General features: G+C 44.0%; 1 protein-coding gene across 3 annotated transcripts in view; it reads left to right on the forward strand.

Annotated features, from left to right (window-relative positions):
- Window positions 1-223: 223 nt before the first annotated feature.
- The window catches only part of NFYC (nuclear transcription factor Y subunit gamma), a 29,702-nt gene continuing 5,325 nt past the window's right edge, over window positions 224-24,600 (forward strand). For 2 of the 3 annotated variants that reach the window (XM_063177376.1, XM_063177378.1), the window contains exons 1-7: window positions 5,130-5,238; window positions 11,601-11,710; window positions 14,284-14,355; window positions 15,973-16,086; window positions 17,071-17,166; window positions 21,877-22,050; window positions 23,495-23,653. In XM_063177376.1, coding sequence (XP_063033446.1) covers window positions 11,609-11,710; window positions 14,284-14,355; window positions 15,973-16,086; window positions 17,071-17,166; window positions 21,877-22,050; window positions 23,495-23,653 — 717 coding nt within the window. In that variant the 5' untranslated portion in view covers window positions 5,130-5,238; window positions 11,601-11,608. Of the gene's footprint in view, window positions 286-5,129; window positions 5,239-11,600; window positions 11,711-14,283; window positions 14,356-15,972; window positions 16,087-17,070; window positions 17,167-21,876; window positions 22,051-23,494; window positions 23,654-24,600 lie in introns of those variants that run through there. The other variant, XM_063177377.1, reaches the window with a different exon arrangement.

Here is a 24,600-nt window from a genome sequence, read left to right on the forward strand (position 1 = left end):
AAAACCGCAAATCTCGCGAGATCCCCGCCGGGTCACGCGCCCGCGCGCGCCGCCGCGGCCCAGCCCGGGGAGGGGAAGGGACGCGAGAGGGGGGGAACGACAAAAAAAGGGCGGAGCCTCCGCCCCGCCGCCTCACGGCCCCGCCGCCATCTTGTTTCTCGGCCGCTCGGCGCTCACTCCGCTCCGGCCGCCCCCCCTTTTCCCCCCCCCGCCTCCCGCCGGCCGCGCCGGAGGCAGCGCGGGCAGCGGGCGGAGCAGGCGGAGGTCGCGGCGCCGGCCGCCCCGGTGAGTACGCGGGGAGCGCGGCGGGGGGGAGGCGGCGGCGGCGGCCCGTGAGGGGGCGCGGGGCGGGGGCGGCCCGAGGGGTCCTTGCGGCCCCCCCTCAGCAACGGCCGCGTTGCGATTGGCTGGGCCGCGGCGCGCGCGCTGATTGGCCCGCGAGGGGGAGGCGGGCGCGGGGAGGTGGGCGCTGATTGGCTGGCTGGGTGCGGACCGGGGAGAGGACAGCGAGCGGACCGTTGTCCCGCGCGGGCGCTGGGTGGGGGGGGCGGCGGGGCCGGGGCAGGCCCGGGCGGGCTCGGGAATGGCGGAGCCCGGAACCCCCGGCCTGAGAGCCGACATTCGGGGCTGGCAGCGTCCAGGACCCCCCGGTTTGAGAGCCGGGATTCGGGGCTGGCAGTGCCCGGGAACCCCCAGGCCTGAGAGCCGAGATTCGGGGCTGGCAGCGCCCGGAACCCCCGGCCTGAGAACCGGGATTCAGGGCTGGCAGTGCCCGGAACACCCCGGTTTGAGAGCCGGGATTCGGGGCTGGCAGCGCCCGGGACCTCCCGGTTCGAGAGCCGAGATGCGGCGCTGGCAGTGCCCGGAACCCCCAGGCCTGAGAGCCGAGATGCGGGGCTGGCAGTGCCCGGAACCCCCGGTTCGAGAGCCGAGATTCGGGGCTGGCAGTGCCCGGAACCCCCGGCCTGAGAACCGGGATTCAGGGCTGGCAGTGCCCGTAACACCCCGGGTTGAGAGCCGGGATTCTGGGCTGGTGGTGCCCGGGATCCCCGGGCCGTGAGCTGAAATTCGGGGCTGGCAGCGCCCGGAACCCGCGGCTCGAGAGCCGAGACTCGGGGCTGGCAGTGCCCGGGAACCCCGGCCTGAGAACCGGGATTCAGGGCTGGCAGTGCCCGGGGAACGCGCTGCCTCACGGCCGGCGGGCAGAACAGAGCGCGGAGGCCTCCCGGTGTTTTCCCGGTGGGATTTACCGGGCCTCCACACGGGATGTGCTCCCCAGAAGGGTCCAAACCAAGGTGGATAAAGCCTTGACCCTTTAAAGCTGATGAGCTTTAGGGTCTCTTTCACCCAAAGCGTTCCTGGTTCTGTGATTCCAAGGCAGGCTGCGATCCTGAGAAGTCAGTGGGTAAAGAGGAGCTCGGATGTTCAGGTTTAATTTGAATTTAAGAAGGAATTCTTGACTGTGAGCGTGGTGAGGGGCTGGAATGGATTTCCCAGGGCAGCTGTGGCTGCCCCTGCATCCCTGGAAGTGTTCAAGGCCAGGTTGGAGCACCCTGGGACAATGGAAGATGTCCCTGCTATGGCAGGGGGTGGCACTCGGTGATTTTTCTGAGTGATTTTTTAGTGAGTGGAATATTTTCCATGGATTTGGGAATAAATCTTCCCTGTCTCCATTGCTGAGCACGCACAATTCAAAGCTCATGAGCTCCTCCCTTTTCCCTCCAGTCCTACAAACCAAACCATCAAACTTCCTTGCCAACATCAGAGCCTTTCCTTCGGATTTTCCTGAAATGAGATTTTGGTTTTGGACGGGGCTGTTCCTGCTGGGTGTGTTTGTCCTCATGCTCTGTGACAGCCTCAGCTCACCTGGGCATTGTGGTGACAACAGTGTCCCAGCAGGGACAGCATCCCAGGAATTCCTGGAAGTGCCTCAGTGACAGCTCCAGGGGGCTGAACATTCCTTTCTCCCCTTTTTTTCCCAGAAGTTTTTTCTGTAATTCATGGAATGGTTGCAGTTGGGAGGGACCTTCCACTGTCCCAGGTTGTGCCAGCCTGGCCTTGGGCACTGCCAGGGGTCCAGGGGCACCCCAATTTCTCTGGGAATTCCATCCCAACCCCTCCCAAGACAAATTCATTCCCAAATTTAATCCAAACCCTGTGTGATTTCACAGCAACAGCTGCAATGATTGAAATAAACCCTTTAGGCTTCCCAAATTAATTTAGTTGTTTTTTTTTTTTTTTTTCTCAAATAAACCCTTTACTGTAGAGACTTCCAAAATTAATTTGGGGTTTTTATCCTCCACAAATAAACTTGTTATTGTAGGGACTTCAAAAATTATTTGGGGTTTTTATCCCCCACAAATAAATCTGTTACTGCAGAACTTCCCAATATTTATTTGGGGATTTTTCCCCCTACAGATAAATCTGTTACTGTAGGGCTCTCCAAATTAATTTGGGGTTTTTACCCTGCACAAATAGACCTTTAGGGTTGGGTCTCCCAAGATTAATTTGGGGTTTTTATCCCCCTAAAATAAACCCATTATTGCATAATTTATTTGGGGTTTTTATCTCCCCACAGATAAATCTGTTACTGTAGGGTTCCCAAAATTAATTTGGGGTTTTTATCCCCCCACAAATAAATCCATTACTGTAGGGTTCCCAAAATTAATTTGGGGTTTTTATCTTCCCCATAAATAAACCCTTTACTGTGTGACCTCCCAAAATTTATTTGGGGTTTTATCCCCCACAAATAAACCCATTACTGCAGAACTTCCTATAATTAATTTGGGGTTTTTATCTCCCCACAAATAAATCTGTTAACTAGGTCTTCCCAAAATTAATTGGGGTTTTTATCCCCCTACAAATAAACCCATTACTGCATAATTTATTTGGGGTTTTTATCTCCCCACAAATAAATCTGTTACTGTAGGGATCCTAAAATTTATTTGGGGTTTTTATTTCCTCCATAAATAAACCCTTTCCTGTTTTTTTTTTCCCCATAAATAACTCCTTTACTGTAGAACTTCCCAAAATTAATTTGGGATTTTTTCCCCCCACAAATAAACCTTTTATTGTCGAGCTTCCCAAAATGAATTTGGGGTTTTTATCATCCTACAAATAAACCCATTAGTGCAGAACTTCCCATCATTAATTTAGGGTTTTTCCTCCTCACAAATAAACCTGTTACTGTAGGTCTTCCCAAAATTCATTTGGGGTTTTTATCCCCCACAAATAAATCTGTTACTGTAGGGATCCCAAAATTTATTTGGGGTTTTTATTTCCCCCATAAATAAAACCTTTCCTGTTTTTTTCCCCCCACAAATAACCCTTTTATTGTAGAACTTCCCAGAATTAATTTGGGGTTTTTTCCCCCACAAATAATCCCTATCCTGGTTTTTTTTCCCCCACAAATAAACCTTTTATTGTAGAACTTCCCATAATTAATTTGGAGTTTTTATGCCCCCCACAAATAAACCCTTTATTGTAGAGCTTCCCAAAATTAATTTGGGGTTTTTATTGCCATGAAGAATTATTAAACACTCTGGGAGCAGCTTTAGGACCCTTGGGATGTGCCAGAGCCCAGGAAAATGTGTTTGGGCAGTCAGAATTGCACAATTCCAGGCAGAAATTCCCGTTTTGCAGGAAAGGTGCTGCATTTGTTTTTCATTCCACCCAAAGTACCTCACATAACTCCAATAGTCAGAATTCCACAGCTTCCAGGCTGTTTTTATCTCAGGAATGCCACAGGAAGAGAACACGGTGTATTTATTTTTATTTAAGGCCGTGTTTTAACCAATTCTATTCCCCCAAATCATCAGGAAGATTTATTTTTAAATTAATCTCTCCTCGTTATCAGATTCAGAGTGATTTAATCTGCAGGGCTTGGCTGTGCTTCCCAATATTTTTCTCCTTGGATAATCCTGTCAGCAGGAAATTATAGAATTATAGGTTGGAATTAGAGCTGGAAATCCATGGTGGTGATGTTGATAAAATGGGGATTTCTGCATTTAGAGATGTCCCATAATATATATTTAATATATAATATGTAATATATAATATGTAATATATAATATGTAATATATAATATGTAATATATAATATATAGTATATAATACAATATATATAATATATAATATATAATATATAATATATAATATATAATATATAATATATAACATATAACATATAATATCAGAGGAGACATAATATAATAGAACATATCAGGGAATATATAAAAATAATAATATATAATATAACGTAATATATTATAATATCATTATATAGTATAATATAGTATAATTAATATAATGTTAATATTATGTAATATTATATATTATAATATATATAATATCAGAGGATATATTGTAATATAATGTAATGTAATGCAATATAATATAATATAATATAATATAATATAATATAATATAATATAATATAATATAATATAATATAATATAATATAATATAATATAATATAATAATCTGCCAAAGGGTGACAGAGGATGGAGCCAGGCTCTGATCAGGGTCAGGCCGAGGAACAGCGGCCATAAATTCATAAATTAACATAATAACCCACACATTAATTCATAATAAACCACAGCGAGTTCCTCCTCACCCCGAGGAAGAACAACATCCCACGGGGCTGGCAGAGCTCCCTCTGGGGACATCCCAAGGCCACCTGGAGCTGTCCCAGTGTCACCTGCTCCTCCTTGGGAGGGGTTTTGGGGCTGGTTCGTCTCCGGAATTCCCAAAATTTCAGGAATTCGGGGCTCGGAGCACGTGCGGCCCCGCGCCCCGCCGGGAAGGTGTGGCGGGAACCGCCGTGATTGACAGGCGCGCCGCCCAATCAGCGGCCGTCCACTCCCGCCTCCTCAGGCGTTTGAATAGGAGGCGAGGCGGCCAATCGGGGCGGGGCTGAGGGGCGGGGCTTGCCTGACCCCTGCGGCCGCCGCTCAAGGTAACTTTAAAGCAGGAAGCGGCCGGCGAGGCTGCGCCGCGGCGCCGACCAATGGGCGAGCTCGACCGCGGGGCGCGCAGCCAATGGGAGAGCTCGAGCGCGGGGCGCGCGGCCAATGGGCGCGGGCGCGGGGCGGGCCGGGCGCGCGCAGCGGGGCGCGCGGGGCCGCCGCCGTTAAAGGGGCCGCGGGCACGGCCCGGCCCGGGGGGCCCCGGCGGCTCCCGGGGTCACTCAAAGACAAAGCCATGGCGGGGAACCCCCGGCCGCGGGCACGGCCGGCGGTGAGTCCTGGGCGCCGCCGCTACGGTGGCGGCGGGGGAGGGCGGCCCGTACGCCGGGGCCAGGCCGCGGCGGCGGGGGATGCTCGTGCGTGCCGGTGCGGGTTGGGGGGGGGGGCGCGGCGGGACGTGGTTCAACCCTCAGCGGTTCAACCCTCAGCGCTCCGCACCGAGCCTCCCGCATCGCCGGTAACACCGTGAGGGCAGCGCTGAGGAGGGGGCGGACAAAGCAGCGGGGGTGCCCCGAGCGCGGCGGGGGCTCCGCGGTGCCCTTGGCCCGGCCGCCATCACCCCGCGGGGCCGGGGGGCGACAGCGGAGCCGCGGCACCCCCGAACCCCTCAGCGGCGCTGGCGGCTCTTTGTTGTCGTTTTCGTGGGGAAATCGGTACCGAAGGTCACGGGGAGAGCGGGGCTCGGAGGATCTGAGGGGTTCCGTGGTCGCGGCGAGCCCCGCGCCGGGCGCGCTCCGCTGCCGGCCCCGGCTCAGCCCCAACTTGGAGCGGGGCCTGCACGAGTGACCTTGAAATGCCAGCGCTGCGAGCCGGCACTCTGAAGGACAAAGTTTGTTTGCGGCACTTTGGACCGAAAAAAAAAAAAAAAATTAAAAAAAAAATAAATAAAAGAAGAAGGGAAAAAAAACGGAGCCGAGGGCATCAAGGACATGGGGATAGTCCCGGCTTGGATTAAAGTTGGGTTTGTGAGCGTTCTGTGGGTGTTGCTGCTCTTCCCAGGGTGAAAAATCTGAAAAATCACATTTTTTCCCTCTCTTCCTTGAGGTTAAAAGCGCTGCTTTGTGTAATTAATAATAATTAATTGCTAAAACTTCATGGAAGGGTTTTAGGCTGAGGGTGCAGGGCCTTGAGGCTGAGCTTTGCCTCCTGTCAGGCTCTGCTGAGCTTTGAGTTTGGGCTTTAATTCCAAATTAACGCTGCCAGTGCCTCATCCTGGGGTTATTTTATTACTTAACATGATCACAATTTCAATAAAAAAATGAATAAGAGCAGAAATATCCCTAAAAATCAGATTTTAATAATTTAAGGAATGTTGGAGGAACTTCTGGAGCCGCCTGTGGGCCGGGATTGGAGAATTCCCCGTGAGCATGAAGGTCATTGGCAGCATCTTGAAGCAAAAAGAAGAAATTTCAATTTATTTCCTTAAAAATAATTTCTTTTTTCCCCCTAGAATAATTAATTTCCCTAGAAATTAGGATTTATCCGGCTTTTTAAGTGTTGGCAGTGTATTCAGCAACCTACAGAATAAAAAATTCAAATTAAGATCTTAATTCCACCCAAAATTTGGAATATTTTGCTGCTTTTATATTTCAGGAATAATCATTTCTGCTCGATCTTTTTAGGTCAAGAGCAGCAAGAAATCTGGAAATGGATTTATTAACAAATAAATAATTTATTTATTAATTATTTTTTATTATAATTTCAGGTTTGTTTAAATTTTTTCCAGCTTTGGAGGGGTAGGAAGGGCCCATTTTAAGGAGTGAGTTTGGAATTTTTTAGTTTTATTCTCTATATGAGTTGGATTTCTTTAATTTTATATTAAAATTTGCCCTATAAATTGGATTTTCAACTTTATTCTCTACATGAGTTTGATTTCTTAATTTTATCCCTTATAATTTGGATTTTTTAACTTAATTCTCTAGGAGTTTGATTTTTAATTTTATTCTCTAAAAGTTTGATTTTCTCCTTTTATTCTCCCTATGAATTTGATTTTTTTAGTTTTATTCTCTATAAATTTGATTTTTTAATTTTGTATCCCCCTATAATTTGGATTTTATCTCCTATAATTTGGATTTATTAACTTATTCTCTCAAAGTTTGATTTTTAAATTTTATTCTCTATGGGCTTGATTTTATTTTATTTTTATTCCCTATGAGTTGGATTTTTTTAGTTTTATTCCCTATAATTTGATTTTTTTAACTTTATATTCCCTATAATTTGGATTTTATCCCCTATAATTTGGATTTTTTACCTGTATTCTCCAGAAGTTTAATTTTAAATTTAATTCTCTACAAGTTTGATTTTTTAACCTTTATTCCCTATATAAATTTGATTTTTTAAGTTTTATTCTCTCTAAATTATTCCCAAAAGATGAAGGGATTTTCTTGGATTTTCTATTTTTTCCTCAAATCAGAGCAGGATAAATTTCCAAATATTGGGAATTTAGGATTTGCTTGGCTTCTTACACATAGGAAACTTGGTAAAAATTTAAAATCACGTTTAAAATTAAATTAAATTTTAAAAAATTAAAATTTGTGCCACTGCCCTCACTGAATGGGCAGTGACATTCCCTGTCTGCAAATCCTTGTAAATATTTGGATAAATTTCCAAATATTGAAAATTTTAGATTTGTTTGCTACTTACACAGGGGGAAATTGGTAAAAATTTAAAATCACGTTTAAAATTGAATTAAATAAATAAATTTTTAATAATTATTTTTTATTTTTAATAATTTTTTTAAATGCCCTCACTGGATGGGCAGTGACATTCCCTGTCTGCAAATCCTTTAAAATATTTGGATAATTTTCCAAATATTTGAAAATTTTAGATTTGTTGGCTTCTTACACAGGGTGAAGTTGGCAAAAATTTAAAATCACATTTAAAATTGAATTAAATAAATAAATTATTTAATAATTATTTTTGAATTTTAAATATTTTTTAAATGCCCTCACTGGATGGGCATTGACGTTCCCTGTCTGCAAATCCTTGTAAATATTTGGATAATTTTCCAAATATTTGAAAATTTTAGATTTGTTTGCTTCTTACACAGGGCGAACTTGGTAAAAATTTAAAATCACATTTAAAATTAAATGAAATTTTTAAAAATTACAATTTGTGCCACTGTCCTCACTGGATGGGCAGTGACATTCCCTGTCTGCAAATCCTTTGAAATATTTGGATAATTTTCCAAATATCTGAAAATTTTAGATTTTTTTGCTACTTACACAGGGGGAACTTGGTAAAAATTTAAAATCACATTTAAAATTAAATGAAATTTAAAAAATTTCAAACTTGTCCTCACTGGCTGGGGGCATTTTCCCCATCCCACCTCCCTTGGGACCTGGTGATTTTCCAAGGAAATAACTCAGGTTGGAAATGCAAGCTCTGAGATTTTGGGATTTTATTTGGGATTTTTCCCCTTGGGTTGGGACAGATTTTCCAAGCAGCTCCATTTGGCTGCTCCCCTTTCCCAGGGTACCCAAAAAAAAGGCAGAAAAAGCAAAAAATAACCCCAAAAAATCCCATCCAGAGGCTCCTTCACGCTTCCTTTGCTCTCCACGAAGCGAAACCCTCGCAGGTTTTGTCAGGATTTGGGAATTTTGATGTTTTGATGTTTGCCACAGGTGTCGTGCTCTGCTGGGTGGAAAATCTGCAGCAGCTGTTGGGATGTTCCTGGGATCAGCAAAGCTTCAGCTTTTCCTGCTTTTTCTTTTTCTGGAAAAAATAAAATGATTTCCTGCCTGGAGAGGATGGGGTTGGAGGTGAATCCTGGTTTTCCTGGGATTCAGTTCATCATCCAGTCCAACCCTGAACAATCCCTGGGGGTGCCCAGGGTCTGGATGATCCTTGAGGAACCTTCCAGAATATTCCAGCTGGGCTGGGATGTTCTGAACCACCCAAAATCCAAAATCCAGGCTGGGAGAGTCCTGATGAGGAGATCCATGGACACAGCTCTGAAGGAAACAAAATCCTTCCCAAAAATCCAACCCTGGCCAGCAATGAATGATGGAAAAGCTTTCCAAGGGGATGGGAACATTCCCAAGGTTCTCAGAGCTCCAGGAATGGTTGGACACCACTCTGGGGATGCCCGGGGTCTGGATGATCCTTGAGGAACCTTCCAGGATATTCCAGATGTTCTGAACCACCCAAAATCCAGGCTGGGAGAATCCCAATGAGGAGCTCCATGGACACAGCTCTGAAGGAAAAACCTTCCCAAAAATCCAACCCTGGCCAGGAAGGAATGGGAGAAAAGTTTTCCAAGGGAATGGGAACATTCCCAAGGCTGCCAGAGCTCCAGGAATGGTTGGACACCACTCTTAGGGTGCCCAAGGTCTGGATGATCCTTGAGGAACCTTCCAGGATATTCCAGATGTAAAAAACCTTTCCCAAAAATCCAACCCTGGCCAGTAGGGAATGATGGAAAAGCTTTCCAAGGGAATGAAAACATTCCCAAAGCTGCCAGAGCTCCAGGAAGGTCTGGACACCACTCCTAGGGTTCAGGAGCTGGATGATCCTTGAGGAACCTCCCAGGATATTCCAGATGTTCTGAACCACCCAAAATCCAGGCTGGGAGAATCCCAATGAGGAGATCCATGGACACAAATCTGAAGGAAAAAAACTTCCCAAAAAAACCAGCAGGGAATGAGGGAAAAGCTTTCCAAGGGAATGAGAACATTCCCAAGGTTCTCAGAGCTCCAGGAATGGTTGGACACCACTCTGGGGGTGCCCAGGGTGTGGATGATCCTTGAGGAACCTTCCAGGATATTCCAGCTGTGCTGGGATGGGCTGAACACCCAAATCCAGGCTGGGTGAATCCCAATGAGGAGATCCATGGACACAACTCTGAAGGAAAAAAACTTCCCAAAAACCAGCAGGGAATGATGGAAAAGCTTTCCAAGGGAATGAGAACATTCCCAAGGTTCTCAGAGCTCCAGGAATGGTTGGACACCACTCTGGGGATGCCCAGGGTGGGATTGTTCAGGCTTGGACTGGATGATCCTTGAGGAACCTTCCAGGATATTCCAGCTGAGCTGAACCACCCGAAATCCAGGCTGGGAGAATCCCAATGAGGAGCTCCATGGACGAAAATCTGAAGGAAAAAAACTTCCCAAAAATCCAACCCTGGCCAGGAAGGAATGATGGAAGAGCTTTCCAAGGGAATGGGGACATTCCCAAGGTTCTCAGAGCTCCAGGAATGGTTGGACACCACTCTGGGGGTGCCCAGGGTGTGGATGATCCTTGAGGATCCTTCCAGGATATTCCAGCTGGGCTGAACCACCCAAAATCCAGGCTGGGAGAATCCCAATGAGGAGATCCATGGACACAACTCTGAAGGAAACAAAGCTTCCCAAAAAACAGCAGGGAGTGATGGAAAAGCTTTCCAAGGGAATGGGAACATTCCCAAGGTTCTCAGAGTTCCAGGAAGGTCTGGACACCACTCCTAGGGTTCAGGAGCTGGATGATCCTTGAGGAACCTTTCAGGATATTCCAGATGTTCTGAACCACCCAAAATCCAGGCTGGGAGAATCCCAGTGAGGAGATCCATGGATGGATGAAGGAATGGATGAATCCATGGAAAGATGGATGGATGGATGGATGGATGGATGGATGGATGGATGGATGGATGGATGGATGGATGGATGGAGAGATGGAGAGATGGACAGATCCATGGATGGACAAAGGAATGGACAAATCCATGGAGGGATCCATGGATGGATGGATGGATGGATGGATGGACAAAGGGATGGATGGATCCATGGATGGATGGATGGACAAAGGGATGGATGAATCCATAGAGATCCATGGATGGATGAATGGATGAAGGAATGGATGGATCCATGGAGAGATGGACAGATCCATGGATGGATGGATGGACAAAGGGATGCATAAATCCATGGAGGGATCCAAGGATGGATGGACAGATAGAAGGAAGGATGGATGGATCCATAGATCAATACATGGATGAATAGATGGATGGATGGATGGATGGATGGATGGATGGATGGATGGATGGATGGATGATGGATGGATGGATGGATGATGGATGGATGGATGGATGAAGGGATGGATAGATGGGGGATGGATGGATGGATGGATGGATGGATGGATGGATGGATGGATGGATGGATGGATGGATGATGGATGGATGACAGATGGATGACAGATGGATGGATGAAGGGATGGATGGATGGATGGATGGATGGATGGATGGATGGATGGATGGATGGATGACAGATGGATGGATGGATGGATGGATGACAGATGGATGGATGGATGGATGGATGGATGGATGGATGGATGGATGGATGGATGGATGGATGGATGGATGGATGGATGGATGGATGGACAAAGGAATGCATAAATCCATGGAGGGATCCATGGATGGATGGATCCATAGATCAATCCATGGATGAATAGATGGATGGATGGATGGATGGATCCATGGATCCATAGCTCCAACCTGGCCTTGGACACTTCCAAGGATGAGGCAACCACAACTTGTGTGGGAAATCCATCCCAACCCTTTACAGGAAGGAATTTCTTCCCAATCTTTAACCTAAACCACTCCTGGCTGTTCCTCCTCCTGTTCCTTTCCTGTTTTTTATGGGTTTTTCCTGTTTTTTTCCTCTCCAGGTGCCAGGATGTCCACGGATGGTGGCTTTGGCACGGGGAACAGCGATGCCCAGCAGAGCCTGCAGAGCTTCTGGCCACGGGTGATGGAGGAGATCCGCAACCTCACCGTGGTGAGCACCCCAGGGCTGGGATATTCCCAGAAAAAATGGGAAAATTCCTGTCAAAGCTCAGCTTCCTGCTCTGGAATCTGGAAAATTGGGAGTTTCTTTGGGTTTAGGAAGTGAGGAATAATCCCTCAGCCAGGAATCTCAAAAAAAAAAAAACCCCAAAAATGGAGATGGAATTGTAGCAGAGTCATAAAATCATGGAGTGGTTTAGCCTGGAAAAGATCATCATGGTTATCCCTGTCCCTTGGGAATTAAAATAGAACCAGGTGCGTCCCCAGGGTTGGGATGTTCCCAGAAAAACAGGAAAAATTCCCAGTTTCCTGCTCTGGAATCTGGGAAATTGGGTGATTCTATGGGATAAGGGGGTTAGGAAGTGAGGAATAATCCAGGAATCTCCAAAAAATGGAGTTGGAATTGTAGCAGAGTCATAAAATCATGGAATGGTTTAGCTTGGAAAAGATCTTCAGGATTTTCCCTGTTCCTTGGGAGTTAAAATAGAACCATGAGGATCCCCAGGTTTGGGATATTCCCAGAAAAAATGGGAAAAATCTCAGCTTCCTGCTCTGGGATCAGGGAAATTGGGTGTTTTTATGGTTTAAGGGGGTTTAGGAAATGAGGAATAATCAGGCAGGGGGGATAAAAATGGAATTGTAGCAGAGTCATAAATCATGGAATGGTTTAGCCTGGAAAAGATCATCAGGGTTATCCCTGTCCCTTGGGAATGGGGAATTAAAATAGAACCATGAGGATCCCCAGGGTTGAGATATTCCCAGAAAAAAAAGGGAAAAATCCCTGTTAAAGCTCAGCTTCCTGCTCTGGGATCTGGGAAATTTGGTGTTCCATGGGTTTAGGGGGTTTAGGAAGTGAGGAATAATCCCTCAGCCAGGAATCGCAAAAAATCGAAAAAATGGAGATGGAATTGTAGCGGAGTCATAAAATCATGGAGTGGTTTAGCTTGGAAAAGATCTTCAGGATTTTCCCTGTTCCTTGGGAATTAAAATAGAACCATGAGCATCCCCAGAGCTGGGATATTCCCAGAAAAACAAAGAAAAATTCCTCTCAGAGTTCAGCTTGAACCTGTTCCTACTCTAGGATCTGGGAAATTTGGAAATTTGGTGTTTCTGTGGGATAAGGGGGTTTAGGGAGTGAGGAATAATCCCTGAGCCAGGAATCTCCAAAAAGCAAAAAAAAAAAATGGAGATGGAATTGTAGCAGAGTCATAAAATCATGGAATGGTTTAGTTTGGAAAAGATTTTTAGGGTTATCCCTGTCCCCTGAGCACAGAAAATGGGAATTAAAACAGAACCATTCCAAGTCTTCCTTAGGAAGTGTGAAATTAAATTCCTTGGGAATACAACCATTCCAGTTCTTCCTTGGCAATTCCACTATCCCAATTAAAATATTTAGATTTGGAGAAAAATTAGGCTCCAAGCCTCATCCTGCCCTGAAGTGTTGAAATCACTGAAATTCCAAATGTGTTATCAGGTATGTTATTAAATTAAAGATATTTAATTAAAAAATCCCATCTAGGTTGAGATTAACAACTGGACTAAGGGAATTCTTTTTTTCTTTCCATCTCCACAAGAGATGTAGGAACAAGAGCACATAATAAAAATGACTTTTGAAGGGAGATTGATGCATTCCTATGATCCAGAAATCACATTTTAAATCACTTCAAGATGCTTTAAATGCAGCTGAAAACAAAAGAATTCCAAGTCCAATCCAGGCACTTCAAACCCCAAAGCCACCAGGCCCAGGATAAGCTGATTTTTATATTTTTTCTGATCTTTTTTCTGTTTGTTTTTTTTTTTTTTTTTTTTTTTTTTTTTTTTTTTTTGCTGTGTGCAGATAGTTGATTAAAGAAACAGATGTAGAAATTTGTATTCATAACCAGAATTCTCTTTCAGCACAGAGAATTCTTGGGAGCTGGAGTTTCATCTCCACATGAAAGGATTTTTTTATTATTATTATTATTATTATACAGTTTATCAAGGATGGGCAGCTTCATTTTCAACTCTGGGATCCATTTATTGCTCTGGAGTCACTGGGAGTGGAGCTGAGGGCAGGAAGGAAAACAGGAAAAGATTCCAGCACTGTGGGATCATCAATTTATTGAAATTTATTGAAATTTATTCTGTTTATTATTAAAATTGGTCCTGTGTTGGTCCCTGATTTTTGAGGATTGAGGGCAAGGAAGGAAAAGGGATAACAGCAAAAGATCCCAATGCTGTGGAATCAAATCCTGAAATTTATTCTGTTTATTATTAAAATTATTCCTGTGTTGGTCTCTGATTTTTGGGAACTGAGGCAGGGAAGGAATAGAGATAACAGGAAAAGATCCCAACTCTGTGGAATCAAATCCTGAAATGTCTTCTGTTTATTATTAAAATTTTAAAATTAAAATTAATTGTGTTGGTCCCTGATTTTTGGGGACCGAGGCAAGAAAGGAAAAGGGATAAAAGGAAATTATCCCAATGCTGGAATCATCAATTCTACAAAACACTGATTGTTTTAACATTTTTTTACCTTTATTTTTAATTAAATATCAGTAAAAAGTCTCCCCAATCTCTCTGCAGAAAGATTTCAGGGTTCAGGAGCTGCCCTTGGCTCGGATTAAGAAGATCATGAAGCTGGATGAAGATGTGAAGGTATATTCAGGGTTTTTATCTGGAATTTATGATCCTGAAAAAAGGATTTATGATCCTTTTCCTGGATATTTTACCCTTTGTTCCTTGAGTTTCATTATTCTTCTCATTATTATTATTTTTAAAGTGTTTTTTAGCAAAATTCCCTTTGCCTTGTCTAATTAAACTGAGCTGGGAAAGCAGAAATATTTGAGATTTTGATTTTGATTTTGCAGTTTTATTTTCTTGTGATAAATACCACTTTAAGGGTATAATAAATACAAAAATAATTCTGGCTATTTCCTGTTTTCCCTAATGCTTAACTGTCTCCTCTCAAGTTCCTTCTTTGTTTTTCTCCTCTCTCACAAAGATTTAGAGTGATTTTTATGCCACCTAATTCCATTTTTATGGAAAAAAGAAAAATAATTCAGGTGGATAACCTGGGTTTGAGCCCAGTAGATTGACATCACTTAAATTTGTGCCATTTTTAAATTTTTTTTATGGAAAATTAAGCAGCAATTCAGGTGGATAACCTGGGTTTGATCCCAGTATTTGGGATTTTGATGACAAGGACACACAAATTGATGAAAACTCATCCCTGGTTTTTTATTTGGAAAACTGTCACTTAATTCCTGAGGGAAAAGAGAATTTTTTGTCTTTTTTTCTTTATTTTTTTCCCTCCTCAGTGTGACACCATCCTCCTGTCAGGACATCCCTCAATTTAAATGAGATCCTGAAAATTCTCTATTCAAACTCCCTGAGAAAGATTCCCAGACTTCTGAGGGCCCAACTCAGTGTCTGAACCAGAGAAAAAAGCCAAATTTGTGATGATAAAAGGAAAAATAAGATTTTAAGGCAGAGTGAAAGAGCAGGGAAAGTCTCTGGCCTGTCTGGAATATTCCTATTTAAAGATTAATTAATAATCATTAATGCCAAGGCAGCTGCTAACCAAACTGCTTCATTTGAATTAAATTGGAGCCAGATATTTTTTAAAAAGGAAATTTGGTGAAAAATATACAAACAATTCTCTTTAGAGAATATTTTAGATACCCAGAAAAAATTTTAGATACCCAACTCTTCTTAACTCAGTCACACCTGAGGAAATCCTGAGGTAAATCTCTCCTTTCATTTGAATTAAATTGGAGCCAGATAGTTTTTAAAAAGGAAATTTGGTGAAAAAAATACAAACAGTTCTCTTTAGAGAATATTTTAGATACTGAAAACTCTTCCTCCATAATCTTAACTCAGTCACACCTGAGGAAATCCTGAGGTAAAAACTCCCCCTTCATTTAAGTTAAATTGGAGCCAGATATTTTTTAAGGAAGAGGAAATTTGATGGAAAAAATACAAACATTTCTCTTTAGAGAATATTTTAGATACCCAGAGAATAAACTGGAGCCAGATATTTTTTAAGAAAAGGAAATTTGGTGAAAAAAAATACAAACATGTCTTTTAGAGAATATTTTAGATACCCAAAACTCTGCTTCCATAATCTTAACTCAGTCACACCCGAGGAAATCCTGAGGTAAAAATTCCCCCAAATTCCCATTTAACCACCCAGTTTCCACTCAGGCAATGCAATTCCTCTTTTTACCATTAGAATTGAGTGGTAAAATTGACAATAATGTGATTTTGTGGCAGATGATCAGTGCAGAAGCCCCTGTGCTGTTTGCAAAAGCTGCTCAGATTTTCATCACCGAGCTCACCCTGCGAGCCTGGATCCACACAGAGGACAACAAACGCAGGACCCTGCAGGTAAAGGAGCTCCCAAATCCCTTCCCCGCTCCTTGTTTCCATGTTTTGTACACAGAACTGCCCAGTTGAAAGAGATTTTTTGTTAATTTAATTAAAATAAACTCGCCCAAACGCAAATCTCCATCTCTCAGCTGATGGTGAACCTGCTGGAACAGCTGCAGACTCTGCAGGTAAAGGAGCTCCCAAATCCCTTCCCCACTCCTTGTTTCCATGTTTTGTACACAGAACTGCCCAGTTGAAAGAGGTTTTTTGTTAATTTAATTAAAATAAACCCACCCAAACACAAATCTCCATGTCTCAGCTGATTGTGACCTGCTGGAGCAGCTGCAGCTGTTGAATTTCTGGTTGATTTTTGTTGTTCATTGTGAGCTAAATTTGTAGAGGTTCACTTTGTGGTGATGGAAATGTGGAGGTGAAAATAAAAATAAAACAAAATATAAATTATTGGGTCTTGGAGAGACTCCTCAATAATATCCATTGGGTCTTGTGGAGAATCCATTTCCTCAATAATACTCAATTTTTTAGTGGTTGAATAATAAAATGTAACTCTTAAATAAAGAGTATAATGTAATTATTAAGGTCATTTTATGGAAAAAAAAAGTGGAGGTTTTCACTTTTAGTCTTACATATTAAGCAGAATTACTGGAAAATGTAACAACCATTAATTCAGGCCCTCAGGTCAGGGAAAAATTTGGATATTCAGGCCCACATCAGCTCTTCTGTCCCTGGGCAGGAATTGCTGATTTAGAGGCAGGCACCCATGACTGGGATCCATTAAACTGGGCTAAACTTGCTAAAAACCTTTTTTATTGCACATTTTAGTGGCTTTGCTCAGCACAAAACTGAATTTCCACCCGCTGGGACCTGCAGGAGACATTCCCCCCTTTTTCCCCTCAGCTTTAAACACCTCTAATTCCATTTATCCACTGCCAAACCCTGAATTCCTCCTGGAGCTGAGGAAAGTTTTTCCTTTTGTTGTTGCAGAGGAATGACATTGCCATGGCAATCACCAAATTTGATCAGTTTGATTTCCTGATCGATATTGTCCCCAGGGATGAGCTGAAGCCTCCAAAAAGGCAGGTGAGAAACAAAAATTCTGCAATTTTTATCCTTTTCTCAGCCTGGTTTCACCCTCTGATGAAAACAGAGGTGATCAAACAACACAGATTTAAACATGAGGTTTGTTCTTCTCTGTTTTATTTCCTGTGGTTTTCAGGTTCTTAAATTCTTTAATTTAATGTCTTTAAATTCTTTAATTTCATAGTTTTAAATTCTTTATTTCATGATTTAAAATTCTTAAATTTCAAGTTCTTAAATTCTTTAATTTCATGGTTTTAAATTCTTTAATATCATGGTTTTAAATACTTTAATTTCAGGTTCTTAAATTCTTTCATTTCAAGTTTTTAAATTCTTTCGTTTCAAGTTCTTAAATTTTTAAATTTCAGGTTCTTAAATTCTTAAATGTCATGGTTTTAAATTATTTAAGTTCATGTTCTTAAATTCTTTAATGTTATGTTTTTAAATTCTTTGACTTCAAGTTCTTAAATTCTTTAGTTTCAGATTCTTAGATTCTTTCAAGTTCTTAAATTCTTTAATGTCATGCTTTTAAATTCTTTAATTTAAAGGAGGTTCTTTAATTTCAAATGTTTAAATTCTTTTGTTTCGAGTTTTCAAATTTTTAAATTTCAGGTTCTTAAATTCTTAAATTTCAGGTTCTTAAGTTCTTAAATAAAAATAAAATTCTTCAATAAAAATTGATAAATAAAACTAAAACCCACTGGGTTTTTATGGAAATAAAGATTTAGTGGAGACCACACCAGCCTGACCAACGACCCAAACCCACTCCTGCACAGTTCTGATCCCAAATGGAGCCAGTGGGAAGAATTTTATTGGGAAAAAAAAATTATTTTTTGTACATTTTGGGTTGAAAAATCCCTTTCCTGCATCTTTTGGGGCAGTCAGTGCCTCTGTAAACATCCTTGACTGGAAGCTGGAAGGTTCTGGAAGGAGCTTTCAGTCGGATGTTTACAGCAGCAGGCTGCTGCTCTCAGCTGGGCTGCAGGGATTCCTCACCCCCTTCCTGCTGGATAAAACCTCTGGGATCCCCTCAAGGTTTGGGGAATTCTGCTCCTTCAATAATTAAAAAAAAAAAATTATTGTTTATTATTGTTTAAACAACTCCTTTCTGCTACTTCTGAAGGTTTGCAGTGTGGAAAAATTTAAGTTGTCCCAAAAATCTGAGGGAGTTGGGACCTTATGGAACAGCTTGGCTTGGAAGTTTGTTTCTAAAATTGAATTTTTTCCCCTTTTCCACTCTAAATCCTGGCTAGCATGGAAAATTCTGTCTGCTCTGAGTGTGCAGAGCAGCATTCCCATTTGGAGCTGGATTTTGGAGGCTGGTGCTGCTCCTGAGTGACAATGAAGGGGGGGAATAAAATCCAAACCTCTTCCTTTGGGATGTTGCCCTGAGCTGGCTTTAAATTCCCATCCTGATTTCCAGAAGGTCTAGAAAATTAGGAAAACATGTCCCAAAATCTGGGAGAATCCATCCTGCTGCTCCTGGGGTTAAAATCAGCATGCCAGGTGTGCTGAGAACTCAACATAAAATAGAAATACCTACAGAAATCCTCACGATTCCTCCCAAACTCATTAGTTTGGTGTTAATTAAAAGACAAAAACTTCTTTTACAGTTGGAATCATTGAAATTTCTATTCTGGCGTTGGAAATTTCATTGAAAATAATGAAAACACTTTTCCATGTCCCAAAATCTGGGAGAGTCCATCCTGCTGCTCCTGGGGTTAAAATCAACATGCCAGGTGTGCTGGGAACTCAAAATAAAATAGAAATACCGACAGAAATCCTCATGATTCCTCCCAAACTCATTAGTTTAGTTTGGTGTTAATTAAAAGGCAAAAAACTTCTTTTACAGTTGGAACCATTGAAATTTCCATTCTGGCACTGGAAATCCACTTTATTTTTTTTTATTATTATTATCCTTGAGGTGCCTCATTCCTGCACTTTTGTATTTTTAGCAGGGAAAGCATTCCCTGTGTTTTCTCCTTGCTTGATTCCCATCAGGACCTTGTGATTACACAACATCCAAGCTCAGGAATCCAAGGAATTTTCCTGGAGCACTTGAGGAGTGTTTTCCAGCATCTGGGATAATTTCTGATCCATGGAATTTTGGGTGGAAATGAGAAATGAGGTTTGGGGAGATGTTCCTCAGCCACCTGTGATCACCAGGAATGCTTTGTCCAGCAGCAAAAGTTAAATGGAGAATGTAAAAATGCAGATTAAGAATTTACAAAGAAAATCCTGTGGAAAAGCTGGATTTATTTTAATTTTCTTTAAATTTTTCCTGCTGTTACAATCTGTATTTATCTCTTCTCTGACAAAGCAGTGTTGCTTTTTGGAGGAGCTGGAAATAAAATCCTGATGTTGTGTTGCTCTGAGAGCTCCAGCTTGGAAATAAAAGATGTCAAATGCTGGCATAGGAGGAGTGGAAGCAAATTTCGATTTAAAGCCATTCCTGCAAACAGGATTGAGCATCCTGCAATAAATGCTCAGGGGAGTCTCAGTGGCCTTCATTATTCCAGGATTCAGCTGGAATTGGGGATTGGAGCTCTCCAGAAATAACCCAAGGACTGGGCTGAGAGCTGCCCTAGCTCTGCTTCATTGCACACCTGCCTGGTGAAAATATATTTGAATATATTGAATATTATTATTATTATTCCTTCCTTCAGAGGAATGGGAATAACAGGAGCTGCAGGAGTAGGAAATGTTGTGTTTGGTGGTGCTTGTGATGATGTTTGCCCTCAGAGCCAGGCTCAAAGTTGGTCTTTTTTTACAACCAGCTGGGATCTGTTGAATTTTCGGGATTCTTACTCTGGGAAACCTCCAGAGTTGTTCTGCTCTCCAAAAAACAACTTCTAAGCCAACAAACTCCTCAGTCCAGCCTGCTGCTCACCCAGTTTAATGTGAATTTTCCTTTCCTGCCCAGCTGGTTCTACTGGAGGGGAAGCCTGAGAAATTCAGGGATTCCAGCAGGCTGCTGGAGTGGGAATGTCCCATGTTGTAGCACGTGTAAACATCCTACACTCTCATATATTTGAGTACATTGAATATTGAATATTGTTACTCCTTTCTTCAGAGGAATGGGAATAACAGGGAGCTGCAGGAGTTGGAAATGTTGTGTTTAGTGGTGCTTGTGATAATGTTTGCCCTCAGAGCCAGGCTCAAAGTTGGTCTTTTTTTACAACCAGCTGGGATCAGTTGAATTTTCGGGATTCCTACTCTGGGAAACCTCCAGAGTTGTTCTGCTCTCCAAAAAGCAACTTCTAAGCCAACAAACTCCTCAGTCCAGCCTGCTGCTCACCCAGTTTAATGTGAATTTTCCTTTTCCTGCCCAGCTGGATCAACTGGAGGGGAATCCATGAGAAATTCAGGGATTCCAGCAGGCTGCTGGAGTGGGAATGTCCCATGTTGTAGCACGTGTAAACATCCTACACTCTCAGCTGTGAACTCGAGGTGGCTGGGAGAGGATTGTTTACGCCTTCTGCCATGGAGTGAACGTCTGGGAGCTGCATCTGCCCTCACCCAACTGCTCTGAGGAGCTCAGCAATTCTGATCCTGGAGTATTTGCATCCCAAAATCTCTGAATATCATGGAATATTGTTGATCATGAGGGGTTTGTCTCTGCTGAGGTGAAAGAAAGCAGAGGAAGGGAGGCAGAGCAGATCCTCTGGTTCTTCCCACAGCAGGGAATGTTTGTCAGCCTGGAAAAGCTGGGTTTAAATAAATAACTGCAGGCACAACAGTGAGCATCAAATCATGATTTAATTGATGACAGAGCTCGGTGAAAGGTGGGGAATGAGCTCAGGATGAGGGGTTGGGTGGCTCTGTCAGTTTTCCTGGGGTGTTTGCATGGAATTCACCCATGAGGAAGTTCCATGGCTTTCAGCTCTGGCAGTTTGATTCATTTCCTCGAGGTGCTGAGGGTTTTAAGGCTCATTATCCACACTTTATTGGGAACACTCCTGATTTCCACAGAGCTGAATAATGGAGCTTTTACCAGCTCACCCTGACTGTTGAAGTGTTCTGAGGGACTTTACTATTGGGGGGCTTCTATTCACTTTTATCTCGTGGAACAAGGGTTCAAAACCCCGAATGAGGGAGGTGTTGAAGCTTCTTTGCCAGGGGATGTGTCTGGGGAGATGTTTGGCCATAGTGCAGGTGGGTGCCACGTTCCCCTGCCCAGGAGGAGGTGCACCAAGCGCCTGATTTCCACAGAGCTCAACAATGGAGCTTTTACCAGCTCACCCTGACTTGTTTGAAGTGTTCTGAGGGAGATGTTGAAGCTCCTTTGCCAGGGGATGTGTCTGGTGCAATGTTTGGCTGTGGGGCAGGTGGGATCCATGTTCCTATCCCCATTCCTGGTGTTTCCCTGCAGGTGCAGCAGGCACCTGATTTCCACAGAGCTCAACAATGGAGCTTTTACCAGCTCACCCTGACTTGTTCGAAGCGTTCTGAGGGAGATGTTGAAGCTCCTTTGCCAGGGGATGTGTTTGGGGGGGATGTTTGGCCGTGGGTGCCATGTTCCCATGCCCTGTTTCCCTGCAGGAGGAGGTGTACCAGGGCACCTGATTTCCACAGAGCTCAACAACCAAACTTTTACCAGCTTACCCTGGCTTGTGTGAAGTGTTCTGAGGGAGATGTTGAAGCTGCTCCTTTGCCAGGGGATGTGTCTGGGGGGGATGTTTGGCCATGTTCCCATGCCCTGTTTCCCTGCAGGAGGAGGTGCGCCAGGCCGTCACCCCGGCCGAGCCCGTGCAGTATTACTTCACCCTGGCCCAGCAGCCAGCAGCAGTGCAGGTGCAGGGCCAGCAGCAGGGCCAGCAGACCACCACGGCCACCACCACCATCCAACCGGGCCAGATCATCATTGCCCAGCCCCAGCAGGGCCAGGTGAGCCAGGCCTGAGGGAATCATCAGGGATGGATTGCTCAGGAACATGAGTGACAGTGAGGAAATCATGGGTTTAATCCTTGGGTTGGATTGGGTTGGGTTGGGTTGGGTTGGGTTGGGTTGGGTTGGGTTGGGTTGGGAGGGAAAGAACTGAAATCTCACCCTGGTCCAATCCTTGCCCTGCCTTACCTTGGACGTTCCTGTGGGACAACCTCAGCTCTCCTAAGCCAAATGTGGTTCCTGGTCCTGTTCCTGGGTCAGATCCTCCAGGACAGAGTCCTCAGGGATGGATTGCTCAGGAACATCAGTGTCAGCATGGAAATCATGGGTTTAATCCATGGGTTGGGAGGGAAGGAACTGAAATCTCACCCTGGTCTGTGATCAGGGACCCAAGTTGTTCAATCCTTGTCCTGCCTTACCTTGACCATTTCTGTGGGACAACCTCAGCTCTCCTGGGCCAAATGGAATTCCTGGTCCTGTTCCTGGGTCAGATCTTCTAGGAAAGTGCCTCACCCAGGCTCTGAGCTCCATCTGTGGTGGTTTAATCTGGGTCTAGGACAGGCCTGCCCTAACCCCAGCCCCAGTAGGGCCAAGCGAGCCAGGCCTGAGGGAAATCCTCAGGGATGGATTGCTCAGGAACATCAGTGACAGCATGGAAATCATGGGTTTAATTCTTCCAAGAGGGAAGGAACTGAAATCTCACCCTGTTCCATGATCAGGGACCTTCCAAGGTGTTCCAGGGATTGTCCCAAATTGTTGCAGTCCTCGTCCTGCCTTACCTTGGACATTTCTGTGGGACAACCTCAGCTCTCCTGGGCCAAATGGAATTCCTGGTCCTGTTCCTGGGTCAGATCTTCTAGGAAAATGCCTCACCAAACTCTGAGCTCCATCTGTGGTATTTTAATCCCCACAATTTATGGGTGTAGGACAGACCTTCCCCAACCCAGCAGCATCAGTGGGTGTAGGACAGGCCTGCCCCAACCCCAGCAATGAGCAGGCCCAGCTGAGCCAGGGGAGTCCTCAGGATTGCTCAGGAACATCAGTGACAGTAGGGAAATCATGGGTTAAATCCATGGGTTGGGAGGGAAGGAACTGAAATCTCACCTGTTCCATGATCAAGGACCTTCCAGGGTGTTTCTTCTAGGGCCATCCCAAGTTGTTCCAATCCTGCCTTACCTTGGACATTTCTGTGGGACAGCCTCAGCTTTTCAGGGCCAAATGGGATTCCTGGTCTGTTCCTGGGTCAGGTCTTCTAGGAAAGTGCTTCACCCAGGCTCTGAGCTCCATCTGTGGTGTTTTAATCCCCACACTTTATGGGTGTAGGACAGACCTGCCCCAACCCAGCAGCAATCAGTGGGTGTAGGACAGGCTCAGCCTGCCCCAATCCTGACATATCACAGATTTCCCACCTCCTGATGCTCACCTTTGTTCATTTTTTGTGCAGACCACCCCTGTGACCATGCAGGTGGGAGAGGGGCAGCAGGTGCAGATCGTGCAGGCCCAGCCCCAGGGCCAGAGCCAGCAGGCTCAGAGCGGCACAGGACAAACCATGCAAGTGATGCAGCAAATCATCACCAACACGGGAGAAATCCAACAAATCCCGGTAAGATTTGGCCAGGAATAAAGGTGGAGAAGTCTCCCTGAGCAAATTTGTGAGCATGAGGCTTGTTTCTGTTTGCTTTGTTAACTGGCAGAGGAAGTTTGGATTGAGTGGTGTGGTTCCTGCACTTAGAAAAACCAACCAAGGGGGAAATAAATCTTCACTCATTTAATCCAGACTCATTGCCCACCCCAAACACCTTCCCCTGAGTGAAATAGTTGGGATTAGGAAGCAATAAATCAAATATTTCCTGGCTAAAACCTCAGTTCTTCACCACAGCCTGCTTTGAATAAATGAGAATTCATTTCTTTTGCCTTTACTTGGTTGTGCCTCTGCAATCTGAAATCGTGACCTGGCAGGCTGAGTGGGAAAGTTGCCATCTGGGAGTTATTAATAAACTTTGATGTTAAAAGAAATATTTCTCCAAAATATTTGGAGCTGGTTGGAGAAATGGCTTTGCAGAACCAGGAGATTTTTTTTCTGGTTCCTCACTTTCACATCAGCCTTAAAAATGAGATTTTGGGTGCCCAATGTAACCCAAACTTTCTGAAATGTGTCTTAAGTAAACACAGAAGTAAAAAAAAAACACATTAACTTAGAATTACAACAAAGCTGTGTCTTTTGGTTCCCAGCTGGAAAATACCACACCTGTTAGAGGAAAAAATAAATAAAAATCAGCCAGATCTGTGTTCCAAAGGTCACCCAAGGCCAGGCTTTGCACTTGGATTTCAGTTTTGCTGTGAAATTGGAGCTTTCACAGAGGTTTTGCCTTTCCAGCCTTGCTGAGCTTCCCTCTGTGGTCAGAGCATCTTGGAAAGGGTTTGGATTGGGGCAGTGCCAGATTTTTCCAGCTCTTTTCATCTCTTGACTCTTCAGCTGATTCCTGCTGCCTTGAGGTGTTGATCAGAAAGGAAGAAATTCCCAAATTGTCTTTTTTACTACAAGGAACT

Source organism: Melospiza melodia, chromosome 27, assembly GCF_035770615.1.
Source record: "Melospiza melodia melodia isolate bMelMel2 chromosome 27, bMelMel2.pri, whole genome shotgun sequence".
Classification (NCBI taxonomy): domain Eukaryota; kingdom Metazoa; phylum Chordata; class Aves; order Passeriformes; family Passerellidae; genus Melospiza; species Melospiza melodia.